Source organism: Somniosus microcephalus, chromosome 18, assembly GCF_052327205.1.
Source record: "Somniosus microcephalus isolate GS21.2 chromosome 18, FLI_Smic_1.0, whole genome shotgun sequence".
Classification (NCBI taxonomy): Eukaryota; Metazoa; Chordata; class Chondrichthyes; order Squaliformes; family Somniosidae; genus Somniosus; species Somniosus microcephalus.
This window is the reverse complement of record NC_141004.1, coordinates 67690382-67713208: the sequence shown is the minus strand read 5'-3', so window position 1 is coordinate 67713208 and position 22827 is coordinate 67690382. Positions and strand designations below refer to the sequence as shown.

The 22827-nt window shown below is 41.9% G+C and overlaps 1 protein-coding gene and 1 non-coding gene across 9 annotated transcripts in view; both read left to right on the top strand.

Moving 5' to 3' along the window:
• The window catches only part of csde1 (cold shock domain containing E1, RNA-binding), a 130350-nt gene extending 107767 nt beyond the window's left edge, over positions 1-22583 (top strand). For all 8 annotated transcript variants that reach the window (XM_086011623.1, XM_086011616.1, XM_086011617.1 and 5 more), the window contains 5 exons: positions 3071-3190; positions 5681-5859; positions 16648-16811; positions 18840-18972; positions 21583-22583. In XM_086011623.1, coding sequence (XP_085867749.1) covers positions 3071-3190; positions 5681-5859; positions 16648-16811; positions 18840-18972; positions 21583-21630 — 644 coding nt within the window. In that variant the 3' untranslated portion in view covers positions 21631-22583. The remainder of the gene's footprint in view (positions 1-3070; positions 3191-5680; positions 5860-16647; positions 16812-18839; positions 18973-21582) is intronic.
• LOC147105346 (small nucleolar RNA SNORA14) lies at positions 10598-10736 on the top strand. The gene has a single exon (XR_015081775.1). It is a non-coding gene; the product is annotated as a small nucleolar RNA SNORA14 (small nucleolar RNA).
• Positions 22584-22827: the final 244 nt, after the last annotated feature.

The following is a 22827-nucleotide window of genomic DNA, read 5'->3' as shown; positions in this document are numbered from 1 at the left end:
TAGTAAATCACCCAGCTGTAAATTACTGCATGCACTTCCTAAATCCACAGCATTCCTACTTGTTTTCTACAGTCGGACTTGATCAGGTAGCTAATATTTATCAGCTGAAAATGTAATATTATAAGTTGTAACATTGCAATTTGAGGCCGCCTTGATGCACAAACTGTCATTTTAGTGGCAGGGATATGGCACAGGATGGGCAGAAGATTGGGCCCAGTGCATTGAAATCCGCCCACCATGTTTAGATGGGCAATTTAGTAAACTGTACAGTATTCCTCCTGAGTCCCAATCGTGAGTCAGTGAGTTTGAATAGTTGAATCGTACAGGGCAGGAAGGCCCCAGGTTCAATCCCCAGTCTGTACTGTTGTTTGGCAGAAAGAATCCCTCCGCATTCCTGGGGAAGAGGGGAACATTGAGTTCCAGTTCCTTTTTAAAAGTAGAGGAACAGAGTCTTTGAGATTGAGGTGCAGAGATCTTTAAAAGTGGGAGGACAAATTGATAACTTTTTTTTTTAAAGAAAAAGCATTGGGATCTTGGGTTTTATTAGAAGTGAGTATACAAGCAGAGGTTATAACCTGTACAAATTGTTGGTTAGGCCACAGTTTTCAGTACCTTACTTTAGGAAGGCTATCTAGACAATACAAGGGTGCAGAAAGACACCAGGGAATGAGGGGCTTTAGTTATGAGGAGAAATTGGGGCTCTTCATTGGAGTGCAGATTATTGAGAGGAGATCTAATAGAGGTGTTCAAAATTGAGATGTTTTGATTAAGTAAATCTGAAAACTAGTGGGTATTGGTTTTTAAGATTACCAAAAGAACAAAGGGAAAAGTTGAAGAAATTTGTTCTTTTAGAGGGACATAGCCTGCCCTACCAGAAATGGTGGCGGAAGCAAGATCTGTTATAGCTTTAAAAATGGATAAGTTGAAAAGGAAACAATTAAGTGTATGGATAAAGGGCAGGGGAATGGGACTATGAAGGCTCTTTGAGCTGAGGGCTTCCTTCTGTGAGAAATTCTATTCTTTGTGATGGCTACCCAGTGATTCCTGCTGGGGAAAATGCTTGAGTGGATGATGGGACCTTTTTAAAATCAGTTTTTACAGACTTTAATTAATAAATAATCAGATGTTGTTTGATTTAAATGGGCTTAATAAAAAATAAACACTGATTTCCTCCTGAATTTGGGGAATCCCTAGAATTTCCTAATTGTCTTGCCAAATATCAGGTCTGGAATATAATGACTAGAGATATGTTATGAACAAAATGGAAACACTGCATATAATGATCTCTGCATACTGTTCATAAGCACATACTGCAAAATTAAACTCTTCAATATTTCAGTCAGTCTTTAAAAATATTTGGGCTTCACCATATGGTGCTGATGTGCTACTTTAAACATACATTTTAGCAGTCAACATTCTGCAGCGCACACTCCATTCACAAACATTAAATGTATTTTGCTGTTAATAGCTTGACATTGTGATCATGGAAACTTGTTACAGTTGGAACAGCAGAGGACTATCAAAGGGGTGTCTGTGATGTGTCGCTATCTGGGTTTTCTTTAGCTTAGCTGTGCCTCGTTAGTTGCTTGCTTATTTTCTTTAAGTTTAGTGGTGTTTAAAAAAAAACGTATTGTTCTGAGCTTACATTGGTTTTGTGGGGCCTCACTTCCCACCCAACCCCCCAGTTTTATCATGGTTTTTGATGCCAAGAATAAAAAATGAAACAATCGGTTTTTAAATGAACAATAAAAATGACTGAAGGTCCTTATTGACAAAATTGGGCTCCAATGTGATGCCCAAATAGTCTGCTAACACTCATTGAAATCTTGTGTGTGAACAATTACCTCTTGGGTCTGTTACTGGATGTTCCCTCCTGCTTATAACCCAGTACAGTAATAGGTTATATGCCTTTAGGAGGGAGAACAATTGGTAAGAAGATAAGGTGTATGAGGGCCTGTAGATTTGCACAGGTGACCATTATAAATGAGTTTTGCCAACCAATTTTTTTTTTTAGAAAGACAAACCAAAAATTGTTTGGTTTTGTTTGAGGCAGCTAATGTTGGGCATGAATCCATACTGTTGGGAAGATTATCTGCTTCTATTCTCGAACACCTATTGGGGAATTGTAAACCCCCACCTTAATTTTTTTCATTTATTAAGAGTAATTGGCAGGCTGGGGTGCAGTTTCCTGATGCACATTTCCAGCGTGTGCTAGGAGTGCCAAAGTGGAAAATCTCCATTTTACATTCAGAATCTACTCTGGTGATTTGCTGGTGTTGTAAAAGTAGGAAAGATTGGAGAATTCTTTAGTCGTCTAAAAGCAAGAAATAGGTTAAGACACAACGTTGGATTCCCATTTAACTTAAGTTGTATTGAGGTTTTATCTGAATTGTTTGTTACAGTAATAAGATATTTAACTAGACAAGATGACATGGCCTTGCGATCATTTAGGATGACAGACATTTCAACATGGACCAGAGTTAATTCCAGAAAGAACAGGATTAAAGTACAAATGGAGTCTTTGATTCATCTCGCTTCAAAGTATTATGAAGGAAGATTGCAGAACCCTTATCTGTCATTTGCCCTGTTAGTGTTTTATGTTTTAAAACTAGAGCTGTCCTGGGAAATTCATACTGCTACATGTACAGGAAACTTTCGATTAACCGGCCCCTAAATAACCGGAAATGTCGGTTAACCGGCAAAATTCAGGAGTAGGTTCAGGTAACTTTTATTACTTGCCTTGCTCCATGTGTTGCTGTGCAAGGGTGTGGCTGCAGCTGTTGCTAAGCTACAGAGACGCTTGCAACTTGTGGCCATTGTTTTGAACCTGTTGCTAAGCAACAGGGTTTGTTGCTTTGAGCTCCATATCTTTTACTATAGCGTTCGGTTATCCAGAATTTTTGATGAACCGGCACCACGTCGGTCCCGTCCGTGCCGGATAAAAGAGAGTTTCCTGTAGTTCTTCCCCATTTCAGATTCCCAGCTTGTATTGCTGTCAGCTGTCTATAATCAAAATAACTGGTGACAATAGGTTATTCCTCCCAGCTTGAAATGTTTTATCATTTTACAGTGAATGGTCCCAGTGATGAAGTGTATCCAACCGTCTATACTGGTAAAGTGATGAGGCCATTACGCAGTGTGGATCCACAGCAGGCAGAGTATCAGGGACTTATTGAGGTTACAGAGGAGGGTGAGTTTTCTGTTACCACTGCAACTATACTTTCTTTTGCAACATCTGAACTGGTGTGTGAATCGTGCCTGCAAACTAGAGGACTTTTTATATGTGGTAGTGAATCGGAGGGAAATCCAGAGCCAATGATGAGCTATTTGGTCCAGGAAAGCAAAATTGCTAAGGTGTCCACTATATCAATCTGTATTGTTCTACTATAAACTAATTCACCCCCTGGTTGCTGGTTAATGAACAGTCAATCATTTTTGTTTTACTATGTTCTCGGTTTTCAAATCAAAAACAGATCATTTCTTGGCTCATTAAATTTGGCCTCTTTACCCCTCCAAATTCCCTTAAAATAAAGATTCAAATATTAAACACAACATTACAAAAACAAAGCCTTTCTCAATTTAAAAAAAAAAAAAAAAAAAAAATCATCTCTGGTCTGTTCCTGCTGTTAAAACCTTCAACCAAGCCTTTGTCAACTCCAGACTCAACTATTGGGTCAGCCTTCTGTCCTCCACCCTGTGTAAACTTCAGCTCATCCAAAACACCTGCATCAAGTCATGCTGAGTTATCGCTCCAGTCCTTACTGACCTACATTGGCTTTTGGTCCCCCAACACCTCATTTATAATTCTCACCCTCGTGTTTAAATCCCTTCATGGACTTGCCCCTCCCCATCTCTAACCTCCTGCAGCCCTACAAACCCTCCTCCCCACCAAGCTTACCGTTCCCCTGACTCTGACCTTTTGTGCTTCCTCCACCAATGGTGACCATCGGTCACCTAGGATGCAGACTTTGCTTAAGCCTCTCCATCACCCTTCCCCCTCTTTTTAGGATTTTCCTTAAAATCCACCTCTGACCAAACCTTTAGTCACCCCACCTGCCATCATCTTTGCCCCAGAATACATTCATTTCTGATTACACTTCTGTGAAGCATCTTATGATTTTCTTCATTAAAGTTGCTATATAAATGAACATTATTTTTGAATAATCAATTTACATTGGAGTACTAAATGTTCTAATAGTAAAGAAATGAGGTTAAATGCCCAAAGTAGAATTGCATCCTTCAGTGAATAAGCACTTCTCAATCAGATCCTTTATCATTAAAATTAGTCTTTCTTGGCTTTGGGCCAAACATGACTGCTCAACTCTCTAAATAAAATGCTATTGATTTTCAATTCATGGGGCTGTCCATTTTCCTGTAGTTGTGCAGATTTTTTTTCTAGTCACCCTGTACATGATTTACTGATCCAGGAAAATGATCTCCTGCAAGGATTTTGCCATCCTGAGTTGCGCTCGGTGCCCCTTGGACCCTCGGATCACTCGAGCTTTGAAGTTGCCACCTCATTGGGAAGCAGTACCTTACCTCTTCCTGCCTCATTAATGAAGCTCGTTGGAGTAACACTTGTCTGTTTTTGTTTCTCCTATTTCTGCTAACGATGGCATTTTGCTCCCCCTACCCAATTTTCTCCCCTTTTTCTTCCTAAAGATGTTGACTCTTGCCATGCCCAAGTGGCCATTTTTAATGTGCGAGCCTAGACACTGAATATTCAATGAGCTCTTTCACTGAGGACATCAACCCTGCTCTGTCCTCGCCCAATGCCTGCACTTTCCAGTTGGGCGTCGCTCAAGAAAAGCGAATGCGCTGACACTTTTTTCACTCCCTAGACCAGGATGCAGAAGGCAATTGTAGCTCCAAAACTGTTGTCCTGAGAATAGAGCTGACATATTCTGGTCTATATGGCTTGGCACCATAGCACATTCGAGTGCATTTACCTACTAAGCCAATTGGGGAGCTCAAAAATGGATCTGAAAGTAGGATAATTTCATGCTTCACAAAAGTCAAGCCATTGTGCAGTAGTGCTTTTGCAGATGACATAAGAACAGAACATAAGAACATAAGAAGTAGGAGCAGGAGTAGGCCATACGGCCCCTCGGGCCTGCTCCGCCATTCAATAGGATCGTGGCTGATCCGAATCTAGACTCGCGTCCACTTCCCTGCCCGCTCCCCGTAACCCCTAATTCCCTTATCTGCTAGGAAACTGTCTATCTCCATTTTAAATTTATTTAATGTTGCAGCTTCCACAGCTCTCTGGAGTAGCAAATTCCATAGATTTACTACCCTCTGAGTGAAGAAGTTTCTCCTCATCTCAGTTTTGAAAGGGCAGCCCCTTATTCTAAGATTATGCCCCCTAGTTCTAGTCTCGCCCATCAGTGGAAACATCCTCCCCGCATCCACCCGATCAAGCCCCCTCACAATCTTATGTTTCGATAAGATCGCCTCTCATTCTTCTGAATTCCAATGAGTAGAGGCCCAACCTACTCAACCTTTCCTCATAAGTCAACCCCCTCATCTCCGGAATCAACCGAGTGAACCTTCTCTGAACTGCCTCGAGAGCAAGTATATCTTTTCTTAAATATGGAAACCAAAACTGCATGCAGTATTCCAGGTGTGGCCTCACCAATATTTTTGCTGTGAGTACTCAGGAGTTGGTATGTCCTTGCAGGCTCTATGAAAGGAGAAGTATATCCTTTTGGCATTGTCAGCCTGGCGAATAAAACCGATTGCCTTCAGAAAGGAGAGACGATCAAGTTCCAGCTGTGCACTGTGGCCCAGACAGGGCAGAAATTAGCCTATGATGCCACACCTTTACGGAAAGGCACTGTGGACTGTGTGAAAGACCAGGTAAGAGCCAGTACTAGTAACTGTTCTAGATTGTGTGTGGCTTATTTCACTTAAGTAGACACTTGGGCTTTCGAGTATTTCTCCTCTTGGGGTAGTAGAATTTCAAACACTTCACTTTCTTAATTGCACTAGGTTTAAATATAAATTGTTGTGTCCCCTCCTGGAGTGAGGCACTGTCCACAATAACATTAGACTGTCTTAAAATTCTCCTGTACCTGTATACCTACCTGAGTTGTGTACGCGAGGAGAGACTGGCACTTTCTATCTTGCATCACTTGACCTGTGACCCAGAAGTCCACAGTTGGAGGAATCTGTGTGATGATGATAAGCAACATGAAAATAGGCACATGCTTCCTCAAAGCAATCAGATGCAGTTAGAAATTGACAGGTTCACGTTTTTAAAAAAATGACAGACAATTGAGGTAAAACTACACTTTCATTTTAGTGTTGAATAGCCACAATCTAGTTTTTAACAGATTACTAGAGTCTATAATTAAGGATAGCGTGACTGAACAGCTTAAATTTTCAGCTGATCCGAGAGTGTCGGCCTGGATTTGTTAAGGGTAGGTCATGCCTGACAAACCTGATTGAATTTCTTTTGAAGAGGTGACTAAAGTAGTGGACAGGGGAATGTCTATGGATGTTATTTATATGGACTTGCAGAAGGCATTTGATAAAGTCCCTCATAAGAGACTGTCGGCTAAAGTTGAAGCTCATGGAATTGAAGGCAAACTATTGATCTAGTTAGGAAATTGGCTAAGCAACAGGAGACGGAGAGTAGGGATAATGGATAGGTACTCAAATTGGCAGGATGTGACTAGTGGTGTCCCACAGGGATCTGTGTTTGGGGCCTCAACTATTCACCATATTTATTAACTACTTAGATGATGGCATTGAAAGTCACATAGCCAAGTTTGCCGATGACACAGATAGGTAGCATTGTCAGCAGTGTAGATGAAAGCATAAAATTAATAAGAGATCTTAATAGATTGTGGGCAAAACTGTGACAAATGGATTTCCGTGTAGGCAAATGTGAACATAGAAGATAGGAGCAGGAGTAGGCCATTCGGCCCCTCGAGCCTGCTCTGCCATTTAATGAGATCATGGCTGATCATCCAAATTCAATACCCTGTCCCTGCTTTCTCCCCCCCCCCTATCCCTTGATCCCTTTAGCCTTAAATATATCTAACTCCTTGAATATATTTAATGAATTGGCCTCAACTGCCTTCTGTTAGAGAATTCCACAGGTTCACCACTCTGGGTGAAGAAATTCCTCCATCTCAGTCCTAAATGGCTTACTCCTTAGCCTGTGACCCCTGGTTCTGGACTCTCCTGCCATTGGGAACATCCTTCCTGCATCTAGTCCTGTTAGAATTTTATAAGTTTCAATGAGGACCCCCTCTCATTCTTCTAAACTCTAGTGAATATAAGCCTAATCGACCCAATCTCTCTCCATACGTCATTCCTGCCATCCCAGATATCAGTCTGGTGAATCTTCGCTGCACTCCTTCCATGGCAAGAACATCCTTCCTCAGATAAGGCGACCAAAACTGCACACAATACTCAAGGTGTGGTCTCCCCAAGGCCCTGTACAACTGCAGCAAGACATCCTTGCTCCTGTACTCGAATCCTCTCGCTATGAAGGCCAACATACCATTTGCCGCCTTAACCGCCTGCTGCACCTGCATGCTTACCTTCAGCGACTGGTGCACAAGGACACCCAGGTCTCGTTGCACTTCCCCTTCTCCCAATCTATTACCGTTCAGATAATAAGCTGCCTTCCTGTTTTTGCCACCAAAGTGGATAATCTCGCATTTATCCACATTATAATGCATCTGCCCAATCACCCAACCTGTCCAAATCATACTGGAGTTTCTCTGCATCCTCCTCACGGCACACACGCCCACCCAGCTTTGTGTCATCTGCAAACTTGGAGATATTACATCTAGTTCCTCATCTAGATCATTAATATATATTGTGAATAACTGGGGTCCTAGCACCGATTCCTGTGGTACCCCAGTAGTCACTGCCTGCCGCTCGGGAAAAAGACCCGTTTATTCCAACTCTTTGCTTCCTGTCTGCCAACCAGTTCTCTATCCAAGTCAGTACTTTACCCCCAATCCCATGTGCTTTAACTTTGCACGCTAATCTCTTATGTGGGACCTTATCGAAAGCCTTCTGAAAGTCCAAATACACCACATCCACTGGGTCTCCCTTATCTATTCTACCAGTCATTATCCTCAAAAAATTCCAGTAGATTAGCCAAGCATGATTTACCTTTTGTAAATCCATGTTGACTTTGTCCGATCCTGTCGCTGTTTTCCAAGTGCTCTGCTATTTGAAATCATGAAGTCATCCACTTTGGACCTAAAAAAGATAGAACAGGGTACTTTCTAAATGGTGAAAAGCTAGAAACAGTGGAGGTCCAAAGAGACTTGGGGGTTCAGGTACATAGATCATTGAAATGTCATGAACAGGTACAGAGTATAATTTTTAAAAAGGCTAATGGAATGCTGGCCTTTATATCTAGAGGACTAGAATACAAGGGGGCAAAAGTTATGCTGTAGCTGTACAAAACCCTGGTTAGACCACACCTGGAGCACTGAGCAGTGCTGGGCACCACACCTGAGGAAGGATATATTGGCCTTTGAGGGAGTGCAGCGTAGGTTTACCATAATGATACCCGGACTTCAAGGGTTAGATTGCAAGGAGAGATTACACAAACTAGGGTTGTATTCCCTGGAATTTAGAAGATTAAGAGGTGACTTGATCGAAGTTTTCAAGATATTAAGGGGAACAGATGAGGTAGATAGAGAAACTATTTCTGCTGGTTGGGGAGTCTAGGACTAGGGGACATAATCTAAAAATTAGAGCCAGACTTTACAGGAGTGAAATTAGGCAACACTTCTACACACACTGGGTGGTAGAAATGTGGCACTCTCTTCTGCAAATGGCAGTCGATGCTAGATCAATTGTTAATTTTAAATCTGAGATTGATTTTTTTTTTTGTTAACCAAAAGTATTGAGGGATATGGAGCAAAGGCGGGTAAATGGATTTGGGTCGCAGATCAGCCATGATCTCATTGAACGACAGAATAGGCTCTAGGGGTTAAATGGCCCACTCATGTTCCTATATTGTAATTGTTATAGTAAAGCTGTGTATACAATTACAGTGAAACAGATATACTGCAGTGATGTGTCTGCTTGATAACTGATGATATGGTTGGGTGTTTTACTATTGCTTTACTGACCTGTTTTTAGAAAATAATTGGAGGAAGCACAAAATGCCCACAGTAGCTTGCAAGCATATTGTCACAAGTTAATGTCCTTCAAGATGGGTCCAGCACATCCATTTTACTAAAACAGGGGAACTGATGAGCTTTGGGAATGGGTATGCTGTAATATTTACTTATTTACATAGCATGTATTGCTACAGATGGCTTTCCTTTAACTTGTATGTGTCTGATGGCTCAGGGGGTAAATATACTACATGATAAGGTAAGCAGTAAGTTCCCAGTGTTGACTCATGCCCTAGTTCAGTCTGGGTAACAGGTAAAGTGTTGAGAGAGGAGGTGGAGAAGGTAACACTGTTGCAATGAGTGAGGGAAAAATCAGCCAAGAACTGTCCAGTTTGCTGAAAGTGCATGTGTTGGTATCGGGTGAGAATACGATTAGGCACCGTAAATAACTCATCGGCACTGTTTTCAGGAGAGTAACAGTAGAAAAATCAGTTCATGTCCATAGCTAGGAATATTCATGTGATGGAGAATAATTGAGTAACTAAGACTGTGATAAAACGTAGTTATCCAAATTTCCTGTCTCAAGCTGTTGCTGAAGCTGACGTGACCATCAGTAACCATGGGGACAGGAATCTTCAGTGAGAGGAAAGCAGACAACTGGGTGGTGCAGTGGGTTGGTTAACTGTCTGTCGCCACTAGGACTGGGGTTTGAGCCCACTTCGTAAGCTTTTTATAATCGGACCCTATGTTGCTTTCATTTGCGAACTAGTGTTGATTTTACCATGTTCACATGGTTCTGGCTGAGATGGTATTGAATAGATGTCAATTGCTAATTCAAATGATGTCAGTCATGATTCAGGACTCTTGAGCAGTTTTTGATGTGTGTTCTGACCAAAAGTTGGCAAAAAGGTGTTCTCCTTTCAGCACAGCCCCTTGCTGAGAGTTGGACACACAGGCAGATAACTAGTGGAATGAATGTGTTCAGCTTCAGGTGCGGTTTTCAGTTTATACAAGCCGTTGACAGTTCCTTGTGTGACATTAACACACGGGTCAGTTTTTGAGCCTTGGCACAGTAATGGAGTCTGCCTTTTTTTGTGAAGTGGTGCACAAGTGTGATTGAGACTTGGTGCAGTGCTCCTCAGCATTTGATTGAAGATGTGTGTGATCTCAACCATGCATTGTATGAGTAGTGTGCCCTGTGCACAATTTGGGGAAGGCTTCTGGGAGACAATTGCCTCCTGATTGTACTCCCAATATCTTTTGTTGAAAGTGGTAAACCGAAGAGCTAGGAGACGGAGGAGCACATCAGTGGGGAAGAGGAGACTACCCATACAGTCGGGGGTGAATGGAGTGAAGGTACGGGGAGCTGCTCTTCTTGGCTGGTTGAAGATTGCTTGTCCACAATCCTAGGCTTGTCTATCCTTTAACCTGTTGCTGCTGGAGGCAGGGTGTTGAGTGGAGGAGCTGTGGGCAGGAATGTGCAGGCTACGATTACCAAGCTGCATTCTTTTAAACCCCCTGGTGGTGCCTTTTTATCTTGACGTCCAGGACAAGAAGGAATGCTAAATGAAGGCGCCAGAGAATTCCAAAGTGCAGAGCTTCACTTGTGCTTTTCACTATTTCACATCTGACAACTGTATAAAGGAGCAACTGAGCTGTAGCTGTGCTTTTTCATAGATGTTGAGGGTGGCAGGAGATTGTTGCATGTTTTCAGTGCACATTAGTGATGCATTAGGAACTGCTAGAAAGGAAATGGGTGTTATTTTTGGCGGGAAATGTGCAAGGTTCACAAGATGGTATTTTACAGCCATTGTGTGGCACAGTGTCACTGTTTCATACAGATTAGGCAGTTGTTTTGAATGGCCAAACATTACTTGTTTGGGATCTATTCAGGAAAACCTGTAGCACCTTGGTGTTGACAGACTCTTGATCTCTAATCTACTAGTCTTTGAAGAAAGGCTTTTAAACAAATCGGGGCACAGACACCAGAAAGGCTGCAAAAGGGCTGACTATCTCTGCTCCTGGGCTCCAGGTCGGTGCAGAGATTGCTCTTTCAAGTTGAATAAGACAACCCACCAAAGTAAGCAAATGTTTGCATGTATACTTTTGTACCAGTACATCAACAAACATTGTGCCATTTGTATCAAGCAACTCTCTTCATTGATCTGTGTTTTACCTACTGTCAAAATAAAACAGTTTACAATTCAAACCTAACCTCACCTCATCCAGTGTTAACTCGGACTGACTTTAGAGAGCTTGAAGGACTACATGTGTGTAAAACATGGGGATCCAGTCTATAATGCTTGAGGTTCACTGTTGCACTCCTGGGTCCTACTACCGTGCTAGTAGATACAGAGCCATGTGAGTCAGCATAAGGAAGGATACACTTGCCTTGGAGGTGGTGCAACAAAGGTTCACTAGATTGATTCCTGGGATGAGTGGGCTGTCCTATGAGGAGAGATCAAGTAGCATGGGCCTATATTTGCTGAAGTTTAGAATGAGATGATCTCATTGAAAAGTATAAAATTCTTGAAGGGCATGAGAGGCTGTTTCTGCTGGCTGGAGAGTCTAGAACTAGTCTCGGGATAAGGGGTTGGCCATTTAGCCTTGAGATGAGGGAGAAATTTCTTCAGAGGGTTGTGAATTTTTGGAATTCTCTACCCCAGAGGGCTGTGGATGCTCAGCCATTGTTGAATATATTCAAGACTGAGATCAATAGATTTTTGGGCACTAAGGGATGTGGGGATCAGGCGGGAAAGTGGAGTTAATGTAAAAGTTCAGCCATGATCTTATTGAATGGCAGAGCAGGCTTGAGGGGTAGTATGGCCTATTCCTACTCTTATTTCTTACGTTTGTATGTTATAATAGCCAAAGTACTCTTGGCTGCCACATCCTTTCAAGAGAGGTGCTGTATACAATAGTAACACAATGTTTTAGATTCTAGTCCATAAATAGATGACCTATTTGTGCATTATCTTGTAAAATATGTACACAGCATATTGGTGGCATCCATTAGCCTGAAGGCTGTGCGAGTATCAATCTACAACCAAATGTAGGGAGGCTTGCTGTAATGGTAAATTTTGAAGTGAATTTTTGGGTTTTAATTCAAAATTAGAGCTCCTGAGTCACCTTGACACAATCCACCTTCTTTCCCTTCGTGACAGCCGATATTAGCTCCCACTTCACCCAGTTACTAACCTACGGGTTTATAGCATTAGTGTCCGCAGCTGTTACATGGCTATTTATTACCCACTTTACTGTCTCTCTGGCCCTGACTTAAAAATCTTTGTTTTCCTTTCAAATCAGTGTTGCGGTATCTCTTGCAGCAAAATAGTGATTAGTACCATGCTCAGAGTATTCTTGACAACCTTTTGCTCTCTACCCTGATTTCTACTCCAATTTAGTAAGAGCCATGGTTCTGTGTGTACCTATTATAAAACCTTCAAAATGGAAGGAAGGAAGAACGGGCAGACTTTTTTTCCTTTGGATGTGCCTGTCCCACCTACACAACAAAAGTGCATATTGGTCATTGAGTATTGTTAATGCTGTTTGAGCTGTGTAATTCAATAGAATGTCAAAGAATTGAAATATATGTACCAAAGTTTTGTGCATTGGTATAATGCACCCAGGCAGTTCCATATCAGAGTTCCTGATCTTGGGAGGGACACTGGAAGGAGGGAAGCTAAAATATGGTGCTTCCATCTAGAAAATCGTGAGTTAAGTACCTGTGCCCCAGTGAGTGGCAAATACTTGGAAGCAGGTTGGCTGTCGTCTTTCAATCAGAATGCTGTTCAGTTGGAATTATTGAAATACATTATTTTCAGGTGTGTACTACAGTTTACTTAACGCTACATTAATCTTGATGCTTTTTAAGATTAGATTGTTTAAAGTATAGATGGTGCTACCTGCTGTATTGAGTTTGTGCTTTTCAGTACAGCAGGAGACCTCCTAGAATATATAGAATTTGGAGATTAACAAATGCTTTTGTTACGTGAGCAATTCTGTAATTTTTTTTTTAAGTATTTGACCAGCTTGAGAGTCATTTTTGTAGGACCTACTGTAGACGGGCAGAAACCTTGTTTACTCACTGCATTCCAAATGCGAGATTACTTGTGTATAGTGTTTTTTAAATCATGTGTACTCCAGAACTAGAATGTAGATACACTAATAACACTTATCAGAATGATTGTTTCATAGGTCATTAAACTGTTTTATGATCTTCATTTTTGTAAAATTGAAATGAAGCTTTTTCCCAATACAGCGTATCCCATAGTTACTAGCACTGCAGCAGTGGTTTCCATGGCAATACACAATTTGTACTGCATTTTTGAAAAGGGTGTATCAGGGAGTAAGTTTCACTCTGATTACAGTAGTAGATCTGTGTAGTGTTAATTTGACTCCTTCACCAACCAGTGCATACCATCCCACAATCCGTTCACTGAAGTGTTTTTTCACTAGACAAATGAACAAACCGTAACCACTTGACGTGTTTTTTTATTTACTTTTAACTGAGTTTGTTTCATATATTAATTCTAACAATGCCCTAGAGAAGAAAATATTCAAACCAAAATGTAGATTAGTTTTGGAGCTTTTTTTAATCCTGTGATTAGGCTGAAGGAATGATGCACTTCAGGTAGAGAATATAGTAGCAAAAATAGTGGGCCAGAAATTCGCGGCCAAAGGCGTGAGTGCGCTCGGGGTACTCACTCATCTGGCCGTTGGAAATGCCGGCGTTCAGCATGAACAGCGCATGCGGGGAACGCCGGCATTTCCAGACCTCGAGCGCGTGCGACTGCACAGGCAGCGCTTGCGCAGTGAACTTCATAGATTTCATTCATGAAATCCGTGAGGGTAAGTCCTCAGAAGTTACACTTGGAAAAAAGCAAGTGTAAAGTGGTTCATTGGCTGCGGAGGAAGAAACATTTTATCGTGGAGCTTCTGAAATGCAATATTTTTGTTTGGGAAAGGGAGGGAAGTTATTTTAAGAAATTTTAAGTAAGTTTTAAAGTTAAACATTTTTTTTTTTATAAAGGGTTTTCAGAACGGTAGGTAGAAGGAGCAATTGTGGCTGTGTGAATGGAATGTGAGAATGAGTTATGTATGTATGTCCACATATATTCCTTTACGTATATGTATGTATGTTTTATATTCCTTTACTAATGTGTGTGAATGTGTGTTTTTAATTATGATTTTCAAATAAGTTACTTTCTCTGAAAGTCATAATTAAATAATACATTCATACACATAAGTAAAGGAATATATACATAACACGCAAAGGAATATATACAGACATACATACTTTCAGAAGCTCCACGATAAGAAATATCTTCCTCTGCAGCAACTGTACCCATGCTTTTTTTCATGTGTAAGTTGTAAGGACTTGACCTCACTGAAAGCAGTAATGAAAGCGGCGAATTATACTGCGCACGCGCTGCCTGTGCAGTCGCACGCGTTCTGCCTCTGAACCCCTTCGTTCAGAGGACAGGAAATGCCGGTTTTCCCCAAAAGCACTGTGCATGCTGAAAACCGGCATTTCATCCGGCCAGATGCGTAAGTACCCCGACCGTACTCGCGCAGTTAGAAGGGAATTACTGGGCCAACATTTTACATGTCAATAAAATGAAAAATTTAACAATTGCACGACTTGCCCCCTCGCATCTGCGACTGAGGGTCCAAGGAGGTGCATTGCGCAAGAGGTCATCATCGTACGTATCCTCACACTGTTCCCTTTGGGGAACTGTATGAAGTGGTGGAAGGATTTATGGCCGTGATTAACGCTCATTCCGTGACCGTAACCATCTTTGAACCAGCCATTAGGGTGGTTAGTCCTATGGCGGGAGGGTTTTACGGGCTCCCACAACCCATCTGAGGAGGGGGGGGGGGGGGTACCAACACCCACGGACGCAAGTATCCCGCTGGATGTCCACCCAGAATTTAAAGTTGGAACTCCGACTCCACTTGCTGGGACTGTCTGGAGTGGGGTTCAAAACCCTACTCCTTCTGGCCCAGCGGCGGGGATGCTTACTGCTACGCAAAAGGCCCACTCCGCACAAAAGGTGACACCCATACGTTTCCTGCGCCTTTTCCCTCCCCGTGACTGGAGCCCTATGCTGCCATTTCACGTTGCTAATCGGATTGGGCCTTTGTCATAGCGGTAGGATCCCCGCCACTGGGCCAGATCAGGGTAGGGTTTTGAACCCCGCTCCAGACAGTCCCGGCAAGTGGAGTCTGAGCTCCGGCTCTAAATTCTGGGTTGACATCCAGTGGGATATTTGCGTCCGTGGGTGTGGGTGGCCCCCCCCTCCTTGTATAGCTTGTGGGAGCCCGTAAAACTCTCCCGCCATATGACTAACCGCCCTAATGGCTGGTTCAAAGATGGTTACGGTCACGGAATGAGCGTTAATCACGGCCATAAATCCTTCCACCACTTCATACAGTTCCCCAAAGGGAACAGTGTGAAGACACGTATGACGACGACATTGCTAAATAAATAAATGGAATTAAAAAAATTCTTTTAGGGCTTTTAAAAGTCTTTAAATTGCTTTAATTCTCTTTATTTTGAGTAATCTGAAGTAGTTTTAATGTAAACATTTTAAAAAGTTTATAAAAGTTACCAAAATCTTCAAAAACTTCCAAAAACCTATTTAAACTGCTGCTTTGCATGTAAAAATCCTTAGCAGCTTGACCGAAACATTGGGGGTGTGTCCAGTGAAACTGAGACCTCCAGGGGCGTGTCTCACTTACACTGCACGCTCCTGGCTTCGCGCTGGCTGCACTCCTGGGCGGCGTGACGTCATACGCTGCCCGGGATTCTTCTTTTTCATTCACCAAGTCCAGGCGTCCCTGGAGCTGATCGTCAGTAGCGCGGGGTAAGTGTAAATACGGGGCTTGCACGCGCTGCAAGCCCCGTTCTGGAATTTCTGGGCCAGTGACTACTTCACTAATGTTAACTTCAAAAATTGGCTTATTTATGCTTTTGAGTTTTTTGTTACTAACATTTCAAATGTTATGCAATCCAACTCCACTCCTTCTTTCCCCACCCCCCCCCCCTTTTTTTTTTTTAAAATAACAAGTTCTTTACCTGAAATACCTGGTCCCACTTACTTCATATGTACTCGGGTGTCTGTTTGGCAACCTGATGTAGCAACTGCTCGGGTATTGACCTTTTCACCCTCTCCTCTCCTCCCCACATGGATCATTAAAACTTGAGCTATAGAGCGATTTCAGAACTGGGGTAACAGCCAATTTTGCTGCTTCAGCTATCAGTGGGGCCCTTCAGTTTCTTATTTCACTGTTTTGGCTTTCATATATAGTTTTATAATTTCACTGAAAGCTGCTCTGCAGAATAGGTTTCTGAAGAGCATTGTAATCTGAACTGGATTTAAGAACATAAGAAATAGGAGCAGGAGTAGGCCATTCGGCCCTTCGAGCCTGCTCCGCCATTCAGTGAGATCATGGCTGATCTTCTGCACACTGCCTAGTTTGGTTATTCCAGAATGAATATTTACGTATATAATTCTCATGGTGACTTATTTCTATGTTTTCCTAGTTTGGCTTCATTAACTATGAAGTTGGCGATGGTAAAAAGCTGTTCTTCCGTGTGAATGAGGTGTTGGATGGTGTGGAGTTGCAGCCTGGAGATGAGGTGGAGTTCTCTGTCATCTTAAACCAACGTACAGGAAAGTGTAGTGCCTGCAATGTATTCCGTGTCAGGTGAGGTTCTGGTACACTTTTATAAATCCTCGTAACCAAATGTTACTCAATGCTCTTTGCAGGTGGGAGTGTGATAGATTGTATTGTTGGATATTGAACTAAAATTCAAGGCTTTTAAAGGAGCAGTGTGGCACTTTGCACACTTGATTGTGTTTGCATCTTTCCTGTTTTTCAGGATTTTGTGCTAATCAGTGGGAAATGGGGCAAATCCATTTTTGGCTGCCACTGTTGAAGACAAACCAGGTCCACAGTAAATTCACATCTGCTGCTACACACCCCCCCTGCCCCCGCCTCAAATCAGTGTGGCTTGGCTCAACTTCAGAAGGGCCCTTGACTGCTCTTTCTCTTCCTCCTCCCCTACCAATTCCACACCAGTTTTCTGAGTAGTTTTGTGCTGAGGTAATTGGGTTGAGGTTGTCTCATTCATTTCACCGAAGATCCTTGCAGCAACCACAGATCAAGGGAATGGCTAGAACCCAGGTCTCATTGATTTTAAAAGGTGCCTGAATCACCTGATGATCAGACTTTAGTTTTTGTTTCAAAATAGACTGTAGTCCTCTTTCCCCTGGACTTCTTTGGGAATGTGAATGGCCACTTTTGTGTGTGACCTTTTTTTTTTTTTTAAAAAGAGTTGTTGCACAGGAAAGACACAAAAATATTTGAAGCATCTAAATGGAATACTGTCAAATTATCCATAGTTAGAGACCATTAAAAACCTGCCTGTAGAGATTACAACTTTACAGTAGCAGGAATGTTCACTGATTTGTCAGCCAATCAGTAGGGCCCTCTGGTTTCTTTCCTTTAAAATGTTTTAGCTTTGGTTTAAAATTTCAGTGGAAACTGAATAAAAGGTGTCTGTAGAGCTGTATAATCGGAGATCAATATCTGTACGGATGGCTCACGGTGCCAAATGTAGTTATTCTATTTAAATGTGTTTCTTGCTGCTTGAACTGTGGTTCTAAAACCCTGTACTGTCCTTGTCCACAGTATATAGAAAGAAAAGCAAAATATTTACCAACGGATCTCTAAGTTGACTTCATTTAATGTTTGGATTGTAGTCAAATTCAGAAATGGATTTCTAAGATATTGCCACTGCATTTGGTGTTCCCAAGATCGTTGTACGTTCAGATCATGTAGTACTGGATCTTTTCTGTGTCCACCATTGCAAGGTGCCATGCATCTCCGTGTGCCCTCACGACATTGGCTGGCAAGATCACTTGGTACAGAACATGTTGCCTCGAAACATAATGTGCACTGTTGCTTGATTGTGTACAGTGCAGTCGAGATGATTGCTTGTTTTGTTACTAAACCAATTTCAGATGCACATTGTAATTTTTCTTTGTTACAATTTTGGTTTAAATAATGAATTTTGAAATTGAAACACTTAAGTACTTTCCTTGATTTGTAAGGGTGGTTTTTTTAAATTAAGAATTTTTTTTTTTTTTTTTCAATCTTCCTAACACAATGGACATCCAACACGTAGCAAATATTTGAGCGGTGGAATACTGTTAAACATAGCAAATCATTATCATGTTTAGGACCACTCCGTTTCAGATATTTAAACATCTGTAGCTTGCAGTACCTGAGATGAGCGTGCTGCCACTTGGCTCAGTGACACCTGAGTCAGAAGGTAGTGGGTTCAAACTCCACTCCAGATACTTGAGCACACTATCCAAGCTGACACTCCAGTGCAGTACTAAGGGAGTGCTGCACTGTCGGAGGTGCCGTCTTTCAGATGAGACGTTCAGCCGAAGCTCTGTCCTCGGGTGGACATAAAAGATCCTATTTGAAGAGCACTAGTTAGCTTCTTATCCAGCTAGGAGCACCCTGCCCATTAAGGCATTGGCTTGCAGGGTTATTTGAAGCCTAGAGAATTCCAGCCCCTAATTGCTCTACCCCTGCATAAATGCTTTTCTGCCAAAATGTACCTTTTTAGACTATGCACGGTGTGCTAAATTTAGTTACGGATCTTTATTGTGATAATGTATGGTAAATTTCACTATTTAATGTGTATATTTCTCCTTACAGTGAGGGTCCCAAGCCTGTGGCAGCTCCACGTCCTGACCGTTTAGTACATCGTCTGAAGAGCATCACCTTGGATGACGCAAGCGCTCCAAAACTGGTTGTGCTTCGCCAGCCAAAGGGACCTGATAACACAAAGGTAAATGGTGAGAAATTGATTTAAAGCAGTGGTATTCTATTGCACACTAGTGATTTATATGTTGGAATCCAACATTACAATAATTAGCTCTGGTCTGATCTCTCCCTAACATTGATTTGGATCACAGTTTTGGAATGAAGATTCCAATCTGATTGATCCACATATCTTTGGCATAGTTCCGCAGTTACCTGTGTTAAGATTTGTAGATTTTTATTTTTTTTAATCCTGTGGAAAAATGCAACCATTTCTCCGGTAAAGTGGCCCTGAGAATTTATCATGTAGCTGTATTATTGTTTAGGCTGTAGATTGTATATTTTAGAATGGAAATGCCAGATCTGTTCATTTTAAAGACTACAACTGTTATCGTTGCAGATTTTTTACTTATTGTTAACTGATCACATTTAAAACAAATCTGCAATTTGTTAAAGTTTCAGCCCACATGGGTTGTGGCCTAGATTTCTTCCCTACTCTAGACACTAACTCTTATTGTGATAACGTTTCTCACCTGCCAGCACCTCGCTCGTGCAGCCTTCCTTTGACTAAAGCCCAGTGAGTGGCAGCAGGCTAATCAATTGACAGGGGAGGGGAAGAGGTGGCCTGGTGAAACAGCAGCATCAATCTGGGTTTGGTCCTTACAGTGCTGACTTGCATTTTGGCAGCAAAAGCAAATTGGAAGCAGGACCACATTTCCACTGACCACCCCCCGCCCCCCACAGAAACCTTGAGATTTGTAGCACTCCAGTCACCCCAGCTGAAATTGACTAACTCAGCACAGAATAAGATTGCACTTTGGTCTTGCTGTCTAGCTTATTATATCACCACTGAGTCATTAGGGATTCAAAAGGAATCTCAAGTTTTGTATTTGAGTTATCTCTAACCACTGAAGTGCTCCTATGTATGGGATTATCTGTTTTGTGAATGAACCAATAATTGTGAATGGAGTTGAAGAACCGACAGCTGGAATTTACCTTCCATAGGTGAATGAAACATTTTATTAACTGGGCACTAGTAACTTTTTCATACGTCCATGCAAACACTTGGGTACACCGTTTTTTCCCCAATCGTTGAAATGAATGAATGAATGAATGAATTTGCTGTGAGATGTAGTGAAGCCTACAGACAGTAGATTTCGGGTTCAGTGCCTGGTCTGTGGACCTTAGATAATGAGTCCAGACTGTTGAACTGCAGAGGACATTTCAGTTGAGTTTAATTCTGACCTTGCCCAATGCGCTCAGCTGCATTTTCCATCAGAGATCACTGGATGAGGAGCAAGGAAGCTGCTTCTCTCTTTCTCCACCAAGTCCAGGGGCGCTGATTCAGTTACAGCACAGACTGGAAATCTGAGCTGGGACCTTCTCGTCTCTGTGGTTTAGAGCTACACCACTGTTGTTTTCTCCAAGTTTATTGAGGGAAGTTCATTCCAAAAATTCACCACCCTCTCCATGAAGTAGTTGTATTTGATTTGTTCATTCACCTTCCCTCTTCCGAGCATCCTCTTTTATCTATTTTCTTTCTGACCAGCTACAGCGTGTTTCTGTTGGCCTGGTGAGGGAGTGTTGCAACACGTTACTCCAGAATCTATTAAAGTTAATGAGTTGGTGTGTAAACACTAGGTATGAGGAAGGGAATAGGTGTGAGTGGGACTCCTGAGGGTAGCAGGTTGAAATTGGCAGAAGAATGGGACTTTTGTCTGTCTTTTGATGCCAACTGCTAGCTTTCATCCAATCAAGAATCCTCGAGCAGCTGGGAGCCCTGTGAAGCAGATCAGCATAGAGCACACGTCTGTTCCGAAGGGAAATGAAACCTTGAATTTTATACAGTGCACAGCACCGATCTGCTTGTAGGTTTAATGTTTTGTACTGACTAATAGCTTTTATGGTTCCAAAGAATTTCATTAAACAAAGATGGCTTACTTGTCGGATTCTTTGATAACCATAGCATGTGAGCAGGTACTGAGCCATACTTATCGTAGGTTTGACCCTTCAGTGCTGAGTCTAGCTGGGATTGCAGTGGGGGCACTGCAATTGGCTGTTTTATGTTCTTTGCTGAGGAAGAGTTTTTTTAATTTTGGAAAGAGTAGTTCCTGTTCCTGACTATTCAATGGGTCCTGCTGGGAGGTTAGATTTGGGCTGGACTGTCTCACCCACGGTCAGTAGCCTGCCAACACTTGGCATCTGAAATTACTTAAGCATTGGTCATTTAAGTGACCTTTGGTCTGCTGCTACCTATGGAAACACAGATGTCATTGCCTTCAGGAGAGCAGAAAGTTGGGCGGCTACCATTTTGGTGATTCAACTGGAGTTGCGCATTTGCTGTCTGCATAGCAAAGTTGGGTAAGTCTTGCTGTTAATCAAATTTACTGCGGCTCATTTGACTTGCAAATGATGGCTGAAAGGTATTCACGATCAGCACAAGCTTGGTGGCTGTAGCTCTGAAGTGTGCAGAATTTGGCTCCTGCGTTTTAATTTTCTGACTGAGCCAACTCTAGTCTTCTAACCAATGGAAATTTAATTCTGAAGCCCAAATTTGTCAGCTTGGTTCTGGTGTATCCAGTTTGATAGAGGAGCCTTTGGGAAATTAACCATTTGTTGTGTTTTTTTTTTCTTGCAGGGATTTACTGCAGAGAGAAAGATTCGTCAAGCTGGAGTCATCGATTGATTTCTTTTCTCCCCCCCAGCAAGCACATTACCCAATGCAGTATCTTCGGGGAGGGTTTACGCAAGATTAGTCTGCCTCCACCACCCTCTGTGTTCCCAGTCCAAAATGGAAATGGAACACAATTTATCTATTTTCAAGCAAAACTTCAGTTCTACCACTTGTCTGTGCTTTTATCAAAAGCTTAAAAAAAAGTACAAAATGAAGCAAAAACAAAACAAAAAAATTTAAAAAAAAAAAAGGTAACGCACAGGCTCGGGGCAGTGAATGAGCAGGAAGCCTTAGTTTCACAACCTTATAGGAGCTTGATTTAAAATCAAACAGCATCTTACATCAATGCTAATTTGAAATTTGTAAATTTATTTGCCTTTATGTTAGTCATGAGAAAAAAAATCTGTGAAAAAAAAGCTATACAACTGAAACACTTGAGTGCCATGAGTGCTGGCTTTCATTAAACCCTTCAGTACAAGTTTGTCGGTGCTGTGGAGCACTGCAGCCTTGGAACACTTTCCCTATTCCAGAAACTAACAGATTTGTGCCTAAAAACAAATATCACTGTTATTTCCCACAAAGGGCACCCTGTGTAATGCCGAATGAAAAAGAAAACGGCTGATTTTTTTTTTTAAGTATATTAATGCATCAAGGTGGAAATGTTAATCGTTGGTACTGTATATATGCCTTTTGCATAGAAACAGGGAGACTAGTTGATATCAAGCGTTAGTAATCTAATAACTGGTCTGTGTTCCTATACCAAATAAGATCAGGAATTTAATTGATGTTGATGTGGGACAGAGGCAGTACCCTGTTTCTGTTTCGCCTCTGCTCACAGTTTGGGGTTTGTCTAAACTGGGAGATTGCTTTGTTCTTACAAGAAGGAAAAAAAAACACCTGGCTTTCTCCTGTGTCCCTGTTAATGGTCATGAAAAAGAAACTAGAATAAAAAGTTTTACCATAAATGTTTGAAATCTCGAATGGACTTTGTCTACCTAGATCACTGGACGAATTTCACAGAATGACAATGTACATTGGTTACACTGCTGATGGTTGACTAGTAAGGTGAGGGCACGGCATGCACTAATAAACTAAGCACGAGTAAGAGCTTTGCAGCTGAAATTGCAGAGAATGTGGCCTTTCATCCCAACTAGGGTAGTCAGTGGAGGTCCTGGAAAGAAAACACCTGCTGCCTTGTCACCATCTGCA